The sequence below is a fragment of the Mustela putorius genome, unplaced genomic scaffold, assembly GCF_011764305.1.
Source record: "Mustela putorius furo isolate JIRA1106 unplaced genomic scaffold, ASM1176430v1.1 tig00000145_pilon_pilon_pilon, whole genome shotgun sequence".
Lineage (NCBI taxonomy): Eukaryota > Metazoa > Chordata > Mammalia > Carnivora > Mustelidae > Mustela > Mustela putorius.
Window position 1 is genome coordinate 5,899,764 of NW_025421294.1, and position 14,729 is coordinate 5,914,492.

The following is a 14,729-nucleotide window of genomic DNA, read 5'->3' on the forward strand; positions in this document are numbered from 1 at the left end:
CTTTTTCTTTTTTTAAAAGACTTTATTTTTAAGTAATCTCTACATCCAAAGTGGGGCTCGGGCTTACAATCCTGAGATTTAGACTCGCATGCTTTACTGACTGAGCCAGCCAGGCTCCCTGGACATATTTCTTCCAGTTATTTCTGGCAGTCCATGGTCACTGGAGTCAAGTGTTTCTATTCTTTTCAGCCAAGGCCTTCCAGATTGCTAGCAGCAGATATCATAAACTTATTGTGTATTAGCTGAAGGCTTCTGGACACAGGTTACTCTCCACTTTCCAATGACACCAAAGATAGAAAAAGCAAAAACTAGTGACATCAGCTGACATTTTCTATGCCATCCTGATGGTGGGAATATAAACTAGTGAACAGTATAAACAAGCCAGGACTTGAAAACAATTAGAGGGTTAATCTCTTAGGTGTAATAAGGAAATTAATGAGGAAAGTAAAGAAATAGAGAAGTGTAATAAAAAAATGGGGCCAGGAAAATTAAAAATGATTTCTTTAATGGAACCATCCTTCCCAAGAGCTGGTATTTTATTTGGCATTCCAGAAATTTTTAGGGTATTTGTCCAGTGTGTATTTTCATGCATGTTTTTTAGTGCCTTATTTTGTCTGGTTTAATGACATTTGGGGGGGGTCTACTTTTAATGACTTATTTCCATTTTTGGTGTTGTTTTTAGATTTTAAGTAAGACTATTGTCTTTATATCTAGTGTGAAGATGTCTCACTGATAAGAAAATGTCCTTCTCTTCATTGCTGCCTTACCTCTATGGGTACTCATAGAGAGGCAACCATCCGTAAGACAGCTCTTGGAGGGGTTTTCTGGAAACACAGGAGGCTGACCAGGGGTAGATGGTATATACATACTCGAAAAGAGTAAAGAAGTATGGTTTGCTAATTATAGATGGTGAGTCGAGAAGGTTACAAATGTATTCCGTTAAAGAAACGTCTCCATGAATTGTTCTTTTAATTTTTGTCAAGGAGCAAAAAAGTAAATTGAGGGGTTTCCGATTCAGTAGGCCTAGGGTGGGGCCCAAGAATTTGCATTCTAACAAGGGAAGCTGGTGCTGCCAGTGGAGAGGCTGAACTTTGGGAACCACAGCTTGATGTCAAGGTCATGTCAAGGGCTGGTGGAGAAAGCACCAGTCCTCACCCACAGCTCTGTGCATCAGAGATGCCTACTACTTTGGTGTTTGCTTTTAATCACCTTGGGTGATAAAGAAGAAAGCAGAGAACAAAGTTGAAAGCATATACTTAGGTGACTAGGGAATGGCAAGTCAAGGAATTGGAAGTTTTCATTTTTAGTCACATGGTGGGGTGATTTGATTTCCTTTCCTTTCGCAGGTAGAGCAACAGCTCTCATTCCTCACTGTGTTTCACAATCACCTGGAAAGCCCCTGGAGATTCTGATTTGGTAGGTCCTGGGCAGGGTCCATAAGCCTGCGTGTTTATTCAGCATCCTGGGTAATTTTGAAGCAGATTTGCTAAGGATTTGCACTTTAAGTAATGCTGATTTTAGAAGAATAAAATAGATGTCCAAGCACAGCCTTAATCCTACATGTGGGAGCAATCAACGACATTATCAGGCAGATTCTTTTTAGAGTCGGACATAGAAGGCCGGGTGCTAGAGCAGAGACCTGGGGACTTTTTTTTTTCTTTTTTCTTTTTCCAGGGGGACTTATTTTTAAAAGAAGAGGCAGGGAAAGAAGCAGATCAGAGACTGACAGTGAAGGCAGCAGGAAGTGAAGACCAAATGAGCTGATCAGTCAAGAGGGGATGTGTTTTTTACTTGTGTGCTCAAGACCAAATACAGTAAGGAATAAACTGGCATGAGGGACTCCTTTTTTTAATTTAATTTAATTTAATTTTATTATATAGAGAGAGTGCATGAGCAAGGATAAGGGGGAGGAGGAACAGAGTGGGGCAGAGAGGGGACAAGCAGCCTCTGCACTTGAGTGAGGCTCCTTGAGGGGCTTGATCACACCACCCTGAGATCATGACCTGAGCTGAAATCAACTCAGAAGTTCAACGGAATGAGCCACCCAGGGGCCCCTACCTTTTCCTTCTGACCAGAGAGCTAGCAGAGAAGGGTTCGTCTTTCAAAAGCCAATCGTGAGAAGACAGAGTAGGAGTGGACAGCAGGAGACCAAGTGGCACTCTGAGGAGTTAGAGCGATAGTGGAGCTGGAGGACACTGGGTGTTGCGGACATGTCATCAACGAGGACGATTCCTGTGGCCTCGTGGCCGTGAAATAAAATATGTAAGAGCCAGTGCAGACCTCAGGAAAAAACTATTATGTTCTGTTCAACCATAATTAAAAAGAGTGAAAATGTACTCTGTATATAATCTGTATATGTCAGTTTATGTGAGAATGTGTGTGTGTGTGTGTGTGTGTATGTGAAAGAGAGAGAGAAAGAGAGACAGAGACAGAGATTGAGAGCAGACAGGAAAAGAGAAGACACTGGGCCAGGGACAACTTATTTGAATGGCCATCAGTGTATATGAGTATTCAGTTTTCTGATCAGGCATCAGGAGTGTCTAGGACCTCATCTCTCCTAACATGTTCACTTGCAGTAATAACAGAAGTTTAAAAAAAAAAAAAAAAAGAAGCTGTTGAAAGTTCTGCCTTTAGAAGGAAAAAGGAGGGCACCTGGGTGGCTCAGTCTGCTAAGTGTCTGCTTTCAGCTCAGGTCATGATCTCAGGGCCCTGGGATCGAGTCCCCCATCAGGCTCCCTGCTTGGTGGGGAGTCTGCTTATCCCTCTACTGCTCTCCCCAGCTTGTGTGCTCTCTCTCAAATAAATAATTAAAATCTTTTTTTTTTTTTTAAAGAAGGAAAAAGGAAAAAAAAATACTCGTGTTTTAAGAAAATGTTCTCTCTTGGGAGCAGTGTGGCATAATCCTATTTTTAGTTCTGCCTTGTGCATATATCCATGAATACACAAGATTTGATTTTTACAAGTTCTTTGTCATGCCGTTTACTTCCCCACAAATTCCATGCTCATTTGATTTCAAATCTCTACTTTAACTGCTTCTTCCCTTGCAAGGTCCTTCTTTTTCCTTCCCTGCTTCAACTTTATCTTCATAACCTAGCTCAAGCCTCACCCTTTCTATAAGATTTTCCCTGAATATTATAGGGGTTTCTTCTCTCTCTGGATTTAAATTACAGGTAAGGATTACCTTCTATACATCATCCTATCCTTTTGAGCTCAAGCAAGAAGTGTTTGCATTCAGGAGCTTTCCAATAAATTATTGTGCAATGAATGAGGAAAGAAATAGAGCTTGAATCTTCCACTGACAGAAACTTCTGGTTTCCTCCCCAGCATCTGTTCTATTCCACCTGCTCCCATCACGTAATGGCCAATGGTTGGGTAGTGTGGACTCCTATTTTAGATCCAGGAATGGGCTTTAAAATCAATCAGTATAATTCCATCCCTCTGACTAAAGCGATTGGTTCAGGCACAGACCCATGATCCCACCTGGTCCAATCAGAATGAAGCTCACAACACATCTGAGTCTCTGGTGGGGAGAAATTCTCTGTATGGATCTTTTAGTAGGCAGATGTGATGACTGGAACTGCGGGGATCCCTCTGCTCATGTGGGGGAAAGCAGTGTGAGGGTAAGGCCACCACCTAGGAGAAGGCAGGGTATCCTTTGGTGTGTGGGTCAAAAGCTTGATGAGACCACACTAAAGTCACTGCCATCTCTGGACGTTTCAGTCAGTATGTTCCTTTATCGTTTAAGTCAAGGAAGGAGATTTTTCTGTTACTCATATGCCTCCCTATTGTTGGTTGAGTTCCCCCTATTTTTAAATCTTTGAGACATAATATGTAATTTGTCGTCTTGCAGCCAAATTCATTTAGGGAAAGAGCAGCCGTCTTGGATGGCATTTACCCCTAGGAAGATCATTACGTATTTTTGCTCTCTGTGCCAATTGTAACCGAAGTCATGTTCGCAAGTGGTAAAAGACTACATCTGAGAACAGTTTCTACCACAGGTTCTGTTCAAGATGACCCGTGTTCCTAGGCACTTAGTACTGGTATAGACTTCTTTGATTAATTTGTATCAGATGCTTCCTGGACACTGACATCCATCCCAACTGTGTGTACAGCAGGGTGCTTCCAGGCCTTATGGAAAAGATAAGCTTTTGTGTAACATCAGTGTTTATGGTAGTATGCTAAAGGCAGATACCTTTTCGGTGAAACTGAAGAGACCCCAGCAGACATATGGATTTGAGCATCTCTGTTGTGTACATTTCTAAGCAGCACTGCAGCTGGATATAAAGCCGACAGATTTCTGGATGGATCTCACCATCTTCTGGGCTGCAACAGAATGAAGGAGAAAAGCCGTGAGCATTTCTTAAGATTTCACTCCTCAGCCATTTGTCTCAGCTCCGAGAGGGGAAAATGCTCGATAAAAATTCTGTTAAGCCTTGACTCTAAAATATAGGATGACTTCCTGCTTTCATAGCAATGACCAATGTCACAGTTCTTACATAAGCGTCTTTCTGACTAACAGCTTTTAATTTTTTTTTCCCCTTAGCAGCAGATTTCTGCTGGGAGCTTAAAATTATAAATGTTTTAAGTAATTGAAAGTATCATTTTCCATTTAAGCATTGAAACAAATTTCCAAAATATTTTTAAGTCATAAGACTCTCCTAGCCACAAAAAGAGATTAAAAACTCTTATTTTTAGAGAAACTAACAAAGAGCTATTCAATTATCAACCATGAGAGCTTTTTAATATTAAGACCCTAGAATAATATGATTAGAGAGCCAAGATATCAATTATTTTGAACAAGGTCTTTTGTCTCAGTCTGAAGAATATTCCTTTATTGTTTGCTATAGTTAATTTAAAAAAGGCCAACTGATTTTAATGAAAACATAAAAATTTCATGAAAAAGAAAAGTTATACAATTCTAATAATTATGCTTAACAATCTAAAGCTAATTAATTACTGAACTTATGCTCTAAAATTTATTCACAAGTCCATGAGCCTTTCTCTATTGATTCTGATAAAATGTACAAATGGGGGGCACCTGGGTGGTTCAGTCAGTTAAGCATCTACCTTTGGCTCAGGTCACAATATGGGGGTCCTGGGATTGAGCCTCATGTTGGGTTCCCTGCTCAGCGGGGAGTCTGCTTCTCCCTTTCCCTCTGCCTCCTCCTGCCGCCCCCCTCATGCTCTTTCTGTTTCTCTCAAATAAATAAATAAAATCTTTTACAAAAATGGATAAATGGGAATATGATAAAACATGGAGTGATCACTTTTATTTTTATTAAGGGAATAATTAGTTGTCATTGAAATCTTTTTATGCCATTAAAATAGCATGTACTGAATAAAGCAAACTAAATAAAAGGGATAAAATTTAGAGATACATTAGAAATGGAAGTAGCCTAGAAGTGAGCTCTGTCACATGTCCTAATGTGTTACCTTTATTTCTATCCCCGTTCATTTAGTATGCAATGAAATCTGATTAAATAATGCAGCGTTTGGATTTGATTCCTTTATAAAGTGGTCGCTGGCACAATATGAGGGACAATTATCAGAAAAGAATGATGACTTGATTTTTATTTAAGCTCTGGACTCACAGTAAAAAGAATTTGCATTTATGTAGCCCTTTACAATAATAATCAATTTTCATTTTCCATACTTATTTAGTAGATGAAGTAGAGTTTATCTAACTATCTGGCTTATGTAACAGAAAAATGCACCATTTTTTGGTCTCGGTACAATCGATGGCTGCAAAGTTATTCTGTCTTTGCTATGTCACAACAAAGTGCCTCAAAAGAGCTTACATGCAAAATTTGGCTTTCTCTGGAAAATAAATGATGTTAGTTTCTTATTTGTGTCTGGTGGGTCCAGCCCCAGGCTAATGTTGCAAACAAGTGTCTCTTTTGCAAAAGTTCCAGATTTTCTTTCAGAGCTTCCTCCCACAGGTGCCTTTCACCCTCCAGCTGTCCTCCCGCTCCCCCGGGGTTCTTCCTCCCCCCTCACCACCACCGCACAGACACAGTGTCTCGCTCCTTCATATCACCTTCAGCCTTTCAAATGTCTCTGACTGTGTTCCATCCCTTCGGGTTCTGCCAGACTCTGGAGGAATAGTGGGCATTAATGGTTTGTTTAATAAAAAGTGATATTCATGTATTACCTGATAATACATTGACTTGATAGGAAATTTGATAGGAAAATCTGAAGATAAGTGCCTCATCCCTAAGGCAGGCTAGCGGAAAAATATATTAAGGCAGTCAGGTTTTTCCTGAGTGTCATCCCAGAATCTTTTCACCTGTGTATAACATTGGCCCTGCTGGCACATAGGCACGTTAAAAATAAAGAAGAAGAAACCTATGATAAATCTGTGGTATATATTGCACATTTGATGTGTGGGACAATTAGTCACTGTAATATCATTTCAAGTCATGGAGTATTTTTATTTTCAGAAGTACAAAATATGTGCCTAGTGGTTAGTTCCCCAAATAGGCAAACTCATGTATAGGTGACATTTTATGTAATTTACACAAATGATTACCATATTAACATATCATAAGAACCAGTATGTTTTATTATCTTACAGCTACACAGTGAGCGATAAAGCTGTGCATTCAGCGCTCCTGAAAAAGGCAAGTCAGGACAGAGATTAAAATGCCTAGTTCATCACATTCCCTCAGGTGCCATCTCCCTACTGCCTCTGTAACCAGGGGAATTCTCAAACTGTGGAAGCATCTTGCTCTTCTAGGTGTTACGGGAAGGAACCTAATAGGTGCCACCAGAAATATAATCTGCCCAACAAAAATTAATCAATACTAAGGTTGCTTTATAAATTTTCCAGTTCAAAAATTCTTATGAATCCTTGCACAGTAGCCTTTAATATCTTGGAGAATTGAAGTACGAAGAAAAGTTAGTTAAAGAGCAGTGGAAGGGCCGCCTGGGTGGTTCAGTGGGTTAAGCCTCTGCCTTTGCCTCAGGTCATGGTCTCAGGGTTCTGGGATCGAGCCCTGCATCAGGCTCTCTGCTTAGCAGGAAGCCTGCTTCTCCCTCTCTCTGCCCGCCTCTCTACCTACTTGTGACCTCTCTCTCTCTGTCAAATGCATAAATAAAATCTTTAAAAAAAAAAAAAGAGCAGTGGAAAAGTTAACCTATCATTCGTATTAGTGTTCCATGCGATGCCTTGACCAGGTTCCGTCGGCTTCAAGCTGTGTAGAGTTTATTTCTCCCACTTCTGAGCTCTTGGCTGCGTTACTGCTACTGCTCACTAAACGTTCATTAAAAGACAGAATGCCAGATGACTTACATCTAATGTTATGAGCAGTGGACTGAAATACATTTTTGATGAGCATTAAGATCATGTAGGTTATTTTCATGACAAATAAGCAATAAAGTTAGAGCAGGCAGAATGCAGCAAAAGCCAAGAAAACAGCGGTGTAAAAGCTTGAAAACTTTCTAAGGATCAATTAGAAGGCCTGAGGAAGAATTTGCATTAAGAAACAATTAGGCCTATGACTTCCTCCAGCAACTGGAAGCAATTTAACTGGGAGAAATCTTTACCACCTATTACTTAAGTTTCATCTAAATGGACTCACTGTTATTAATAACACATTTAGGGGTGCCTGGGTGGTTCAGTGGTTTAAAGCCTCTGCCTTTGGCTCAGGTCGTGATCCCAGGGTCCTGGGATGGAGCCCCGCGTCAGGCTCTCTTCTCAGTGGGGAGCCTGCTTCCCTTCCTCTCTCTCTGTCTGCCTCTCTGCCTACTTGTGATCTCTGTCTATCAAATAAATAAAAAATCTTAAAAACAAAAAACACGTTTAGGTCTAAGAGAGTGACCACTGTGGTGGTGCCCATGTAATTCAGTCAAAGCCATTTTATAGGTTAGTGACTAGGTTGTGCTTATTTCCTTATTTTTCTAATGAGTGTAAGTCAAGATCTAACCTGATCATTTTGATGAATTTGAAAGTCTTAGTGTTAATGAAAACCATCCTAAAGATTAATGATATTCAGTGAACTGGAGCTCAGGTTGAAGCCAAAATTGTTTAAATAACTGTCAAATAATGAACTTTTTAGTCCTAAAGGAGGAGAACCAAGATTTAATTTTTTTTTTTTTTTAATTTGAGAGAGAGTGAGAAAGAACACGAGAGAGGAAAGGGTCAGAGGAAGAAGCAGACTCCCTGCTGAGCAGGGAGCATGATGTGGGACTCGATACCAGTACTCCCAGGATCACGACCTGAGCTGAAGGCAGACACTTAACTGACTGAGCCGCCCAAACACCTGAGATTTAATGTCTTAATCACATGGCTTAAGAAGCCTGAACTGGTATATAGTACTAGTGGGCTATAAATATAAATATTGCCCAAGATGCCCCTTGATAATGCAAGTGTAGGTATACTTGGTGGATATTCTTGTTGGGTAATTCAAAAAGTAATATGATAAACACCCACCAGAACGGCTAAAATTAAAAAGACTGAAAACACCAAATGTTGCTGAAGATGTGAGCAACAGAGACTCTCATATACTGGTGATGTGAGTTAAAACAGTACAACTGCTTTGAAAAGGGTTTGGGGAGTTTCCTACGACACTAAACATACCTCCTTTTGACCTGGCAATTCCATTTCTAGGTATTTAACAAGAGCAATGAAAACATAGTCACAGAAAGATCTCTATAAGACTGTTCTTAGTAGTCTTCGTTAGAATACCTAAAAACTGCAAAGAGCCCATCTAGAGGAGAGTGGATATAAAGAACCTAATATATTCTTACAGTAGAGTAATGCTCAACACTTAAAAGGAGTAAAGTGATACACAAAACAACATGAATGACTCTCAAACACAGGATCTTGAGAGAGAAAATCCTTAACACCGAAGAGTAAATACTGTATGACCCCATTTATATGTCATTCTTGAAGAGAAAAAACTGATTGTCAGTGATAAAGATTAGGATAGTGGTGCAGAGGGAATTTGGGATGGGGCATGAGGAGAAAGAACTTTCTGGGGTCGGGGGTTAAGATTCTGTCTAGATAGAGGTTTGAATTACATGGGTATATACATTTGGCAAAACGTATTGGATGGTACACTTAAGATTTATATATTTGATTATATGCAAATTTTACTTAAAAAAATAAGAACCATCAGCAAATACTGAATTCTAATGAATGATATGCAAGCCAAACTACTTAGGGGTAAACGTTACTGATACCTGCAACTTCAGGAAAATAATATGGGTTGCGGGGTGGCTAGAGGAATGGACAGACAGGGTGATAACCCATTAAAGGAAGTGTAAGAGAATGTTAATTGTAGAATCTAGGTGGTGGGTATTTACCTGCCATCCAAGGATTTATAGTTCCCCAAATAATTACATGGCATAAATTGAACAAATCAATTAAAAAAAAAAAGAAACTTTATGACTATTAAGGTCAAATTCCGGCGTGGACACACTAGGGAAATGTTTCCGCCCCGCATCTGTCAGTTCTTTGGTCAAGGTTGCCAGATTTTGGCGTTCTATGTTGCTGCTACTGGCTTTTTAAAAAACAGCAAAATTTTTGTTGTTTTGAAAGTCTGTGCCCGAAGTCATGATTTGTATATTCATTCGAAGGCAGCAAGACATAAAAACAGGGGAGTGGGTCTGGAGTCAGAAAACTGAGCTCTAGGGGCGCTTGGGTGGCTCATTGGGTTAAGCCTCTGCCTTTGGCTCACTTCATGATCTCAGGGTCCTGGGATGGAGCCCCGCATCTGGCTCTCTGCACCTCGGGGAGCCTGCTTCCCCCCCTCTCTCTGCCAATTTGCATCTCTCTCTCTGTCGAATAAATAAATAAAATCTTAAAAAAACCCCTCGGCTCTAAATATAGACTTTGCTGCTTAGAACTGTGATCCTAGGAAAACCATGGTAACTTCTCTGAGACTCAGTTTCCTCAGCTGTGAAATAGGGGTAACAGCAATTCGCGACTGAAGTACTTCAAGGGGCTCGCAAGGATCAAGTGAGATCCTGTGAGGGAAAACAAGGAACAACTGTGATGGATTGTTCGAAGCTGGCTGCCGTCCATCTTAACACATCAAAGTTGTGTTTACTTAGCATTCTGCTGGAGTGCAGTCTTTGGTTTTAAAAATTATCTGTTATTCTGTAACATTCTTTATTTGCTTACAGTTCCCAAATATGGACTTTGGTTAAATAAACATACCATTAGACTGAGAAAAAAAGATGTGACCCCACTGACAACCCCTCAGCATTTCACAGACTTGGGTGATGACAGATGAGCACTTGGGGTTTGTCAGCTCCCAGAGACCAAAACCAGAATCCAAGCTTGCAGCAGAGAGAGATCCCAGTTTCTCTTAACAGAATCGCTTCTGTCGCCGGCTATGAGGCGAAATGGCAAGGAAAGACTCAGGGAGCCAAACAGCACGAGGGAAGGGGGTGATATCCTTTGCTTTATTTTTCAGAGCAAATAGCGAGGGAGGATGGGGATTAACTGACTTACCCCAGGATAGCAAGCTCCAGGATGTCTCTGAGTACCCCCAGTGGTTTCCTCTCAGATGGATTCCACTTAACAACAGGATACCCTGGGTCTAGGTCGCATGCAGTGACCGATGCAGAGGCCTGCCTTCTCATATTTTCCATGCAGGAGACTTCTCAAGGTGGCTTCATAGCACAAGTCATCAATGGATAGTTAGAGGACAGAGAAGGCACAAATGCATGTGTGTGTGTCCCCCAGGTATTATTTTAGGTTTCAAATTCTTAAGCATGATTACAAGTTCTAGCCAAGTTCCTAAACAGAATAAGGTCTGAGTACCTACTAAATGACTGTACTCTTTTACACCAAAGTAAGCACTGTAATAAAAAGAGGAATCCATTTAGGGGCCACTGGGTGGCTCAGTCAGTTTCGCCTCTGACTTTGGCTCAGGTCATGATCCCAAAGTCCTGGGATTGAGCCCCAGGTCAGGCTCTGCATTCTGCGGGGTGTCTACTTGTCTCTCTCCTTCTCCTTCTGTCCCCCACGCTCCCTACCCCTCCGCCCCCAGCTCATGCTGTCTCTCTCAGATAAAGAAATAAAATCTTTTTCTAAAATAAAAAAGGAGCCTAGTTAATCAGAAGAACAGAAGCATTTTTCAAGGTATCTGTGTATTTAACAGTTGACTTTCCCACTTGTTTCCATTTTTCTCATAAACTTTCTTCAGAGAGTTCTCATGAAGCTTGTGTTTTCGGTGGCAATCTCTTCCAGGATCTTCAGAGAGGGTCCTAGCAAGTCTGGTTCCCGCCAGTAGCCTTAGAAGAAGTCATTGCAATAACTCCTCTCACTTGTCAGCATGCCATTCCATGGGAACGCAGGGCTCTGGGATTTCCTCACCACTGAACAAGAGTTGGGATGAAACTCCGCCTGGGAGCTGTTCGGGGTTCAGTCAGAAATGAGACGTGACTTTGAACAGCAAAGTGAAATGTGCAGTGCACCTTAATTATCTGTGGGTGGTTTCTTCAGGTGCCTTTATGCAAAGCCTCGGAAGCCCGAGAGCCTTTTCTGATTGAGGGCTCTGTTCTGGTCTTCATCTGCCTGTGGCTTTTGGTTTGCCCTCCAGCAGGACCTTTGGCATTTCCCCATAAGCCAGAAGGGAGAGTGGATAAATAATGGGTAGTATTACTGAGCATCTTACTCATTTTTTTTTTCCATTTGAAGAGTAAAAACTGTATTTAAACGCTTAAAAAAATCAATAGCCATCAGTTTCCTGACATTACAATACTTAATAATGAAGACTAAAAGTATGACTCCTGAATTATAAATCATCTTTTATTTATTTTAAATGTCACCATTTAAGGCATTCTTGGGCAGGGGTGGGGAGAGGGGATGACTTTTGTGGTGATTGTGAAGGGACTTTCTGGGCATTTCTCGGGGCATTAGAGGTTGAAGGAGTTAATGGGCTGCACATTATGACTTCCCTTGCTTGATACTCGAGACTCCTGTTTATCGATCAGGGAAAGCTAACATTTACAAAGCAATATTTCTTCACTCTCCAAAATGAAATACCTTTCTTATCCTGTCTTGGCCTGCCTCCCTGCCCTTTATTCTTTCTGGCTTGAGACTCTCCTGGAACTTCCATTTTTTCCTCTCTGAACCTCTCAGTGTTTTTCTCTTGATGGTCTCTGGTTGGGTGTCATACGGGGTCTGCAAATAGCTCTTTAGTTCGGGTCTCCCAGGTCTTGTGATTCGTACAGGCTCGCAAAGAGAAGCATGTGGCTGATAGTCTAATGAGTCCTGGGTTCTGGCCTGTCTGCTGGGGTGACAGTCAGCAGGGGGTTCTGTGCTTCCAACAAAGCCGTAGCCCCCTGACTTGAGCAGGGATCAGTTTAATTTTAAATATGTACATAGGTATATATTTATATTTAAATTAAGCATATGTAGGTTTTCACATTATAATTGGAAAATATTTTTTTGAGTCAAAAATCAAGATTTTCATCCTCTGATGCGTCCTGTTTTCACCTGATACCAATGATCTTCAGAGGTCAATTATCATTCAATTATCATGTGTTACACTGGAAAGAATTCAGCTCATTACGTTTCATTATATTCAAAGTCCAGGTCATTAATTGCAGCTTGCAGTTAATTCCTGCTTTTATCCCCCAGAATTTTAGGGCTCAATATATTAAACTCTTGGTTTATTTAAAGGGCATTCAGCCCTTCATTCTTAATCATGTCATTAATTTAGGGGATATCATATTTCCCTTTAGCTAAAACTAGGGGTTCAGTGATCTAGCCAAAATGATAACACAGTTTTAAAACAACCTCAGATAACCCGGCTGAGCAAATTTAACTTGTTCCGTTTATCCACAAGAGAGTTTTTGATAACTCATCTCATTTAACTGTAACAGCACAAAATGATCAATACTTGACCAATACTTGAATACGTAGCGATGACGTATGGGTTGTATAATTAGAGAAAAACAGTCACATCCCTTGTCGTCAGTGCCAAAGGCCTCCTCCTACATGCGAGAGGCTATTTAGGGTGATGGGCTGAAGGGTGACAAGAGACAAGGGGACTCCAAAGTGTGGCTCACACAGCCTGAAATTATCCCTTTTTGGCGTCATGAAAGGATTCAACCAGGAAGGCTCTGTGGGGAGGATTCAGGAATAGAGTAGAAAGTTGGCATTTCTGGCATCTGTGTGTCATATTATAACAACAGATACAGAGCTTCCGCTATGGGTTAGGACTTCAGCCCTCTGGTTCTTTTTTTTTTTTTTTTTTTAAGATTTTATTTATTTATTTGATGATTAGAGACACAGCAAAAAAGGGAACACAAGCAGAGGGAGTGAGGGAGGGAGAAGCAGGCTTCCCATCGAGCAGGGAACCCCACTGGATTCCAGGACCCCAGGATCATGACCTGAGCCTAAGGAGGAAGCTTAACCCACTGAGCCACCCAGGTGACCCCCCCCCCCCCCCCCCCACCCTGCTTCATTCTTCTGTTCATGTGAAGGACTTTGAGAAACCTTAAGACTTACGTAGCATTTTGCAGTTGACTTTCTCAGCTTTAGACTTCCACCTGATTGCAGAGGTTCTTTGGATATTAGATCTAATAGGATTCTGTGGGGTTATTCTGTCTTTCTGTTGGCATGCAATGATAATTTGTGTTTTTTGCATAGCTCTCAAAAGATGACATCTTTCATGCCAGTATGGCCATTTGCATTTCTAGACGGATATAATAGATACTTGCTGCCAAAAAAGGCAAAAGCTTCATGCACACAGGTAAGAGCAGTATCTGTACACTTGGAAAATATCATAATCCACCATTTTTCCACTGGAAAGTTGATCTTATTTATCTCTGTGACTTCCAGATTATGTTTCAGATAGCCTGCATCATAGCAGGTTCTCAATTAAAGAGTTCCCCAAAGTGGCTTTCCACAGTAATGCCTCTAGGGTGTAAGGAGTCAGAAGGCTGGGGTTACACTGCTGGCTCTGTCTTTGTCATCTTCTTTTCACTGTTAGAGATCAGTTCCTTAATACTTTCTTCTCTTGCAGCACCCCCCCCTTTTCTTTAAGCTAGTCTATAAAAGTAGCACACATTACTAGACATTTTATGCAGGTAAGAGAAAAGAGGAAAAGATGACTTAAACCAATGCCAGAGGTTCCATTATTATCATTTTGGTCTATTTCCTTCCAGACCGATAGCCTTAGGAGCAGGAAGTTTTATCCATTATATCTGGTTCCCAAACCCCTAGCATAGTGCCTGGTTCACTGAAGGTTCTAAGTCCCTGTTTTTTGAAATGACTCAAACTGAACAATCACGGCTGACCCTTATCTGAGTTTGTGCAACAGATCCAGCGGTCTCAGAGGGGCAAGACTGGTCACTTCAGAGTGTTCTAGTTGGTGAAGGAAAAGCAGTGGTTAAGTGATCGGGGGAGCAAGGGGTCCACTTTATGGCAGTAATTTGCATTTTCTTGAAAAAGGAAAAGAGATGAAGATAAAGGTCCCTTTCTCCTCCACATGAAGCCGTAAGTGGTTTGGGATTTATATCTCCATTTCATGACTTTAATTGTGACCTTGGGCAAATTTCTCAAATTCTTACTGCCTGAAATACTGAATTAAGATGGTAATACCTATTTCATACAGTACTGAAAATATTTAAATCAAGCCAGATGGGAATTATGTGATTATTTAAGAAGCACAAATGAGCAGAATTGTCTTAGGGAAGCAATTTTGGTGCTTTTTTTGCCTTGGCATCTTTACACCTTTGTCACAGGCCTTCTTCTTCTTTATTAAATC

At 40.9% G+C, this 14,729-nt stretch overlaps 1 protein-coding gene across 2 annotated transcripts in view; it reads right to left on the reverse strand.

The window, feature by feature from the left end:
- LOC101671161 (regulator of G protein signaling 7 binding protein) overlaps positions 1–14,729 on the reverse strand; it is a 100,129-nt gene that overhangs the window by 36,290 nt on the left and 49,110 nt on the right. For both annotated transcript variants that reach the window (XM_004764559.2, XM_004764558.3), the window contains exon 3: positions 4,193–4,323. In XM_004764559.2, the coding sequence (XP_004764616.1) occupies positions 4,193–4,323 (131 nt within the window). The remainder of the gene's footprint in view (positions 1–4,192; positions 4,324–14,729) is intronic.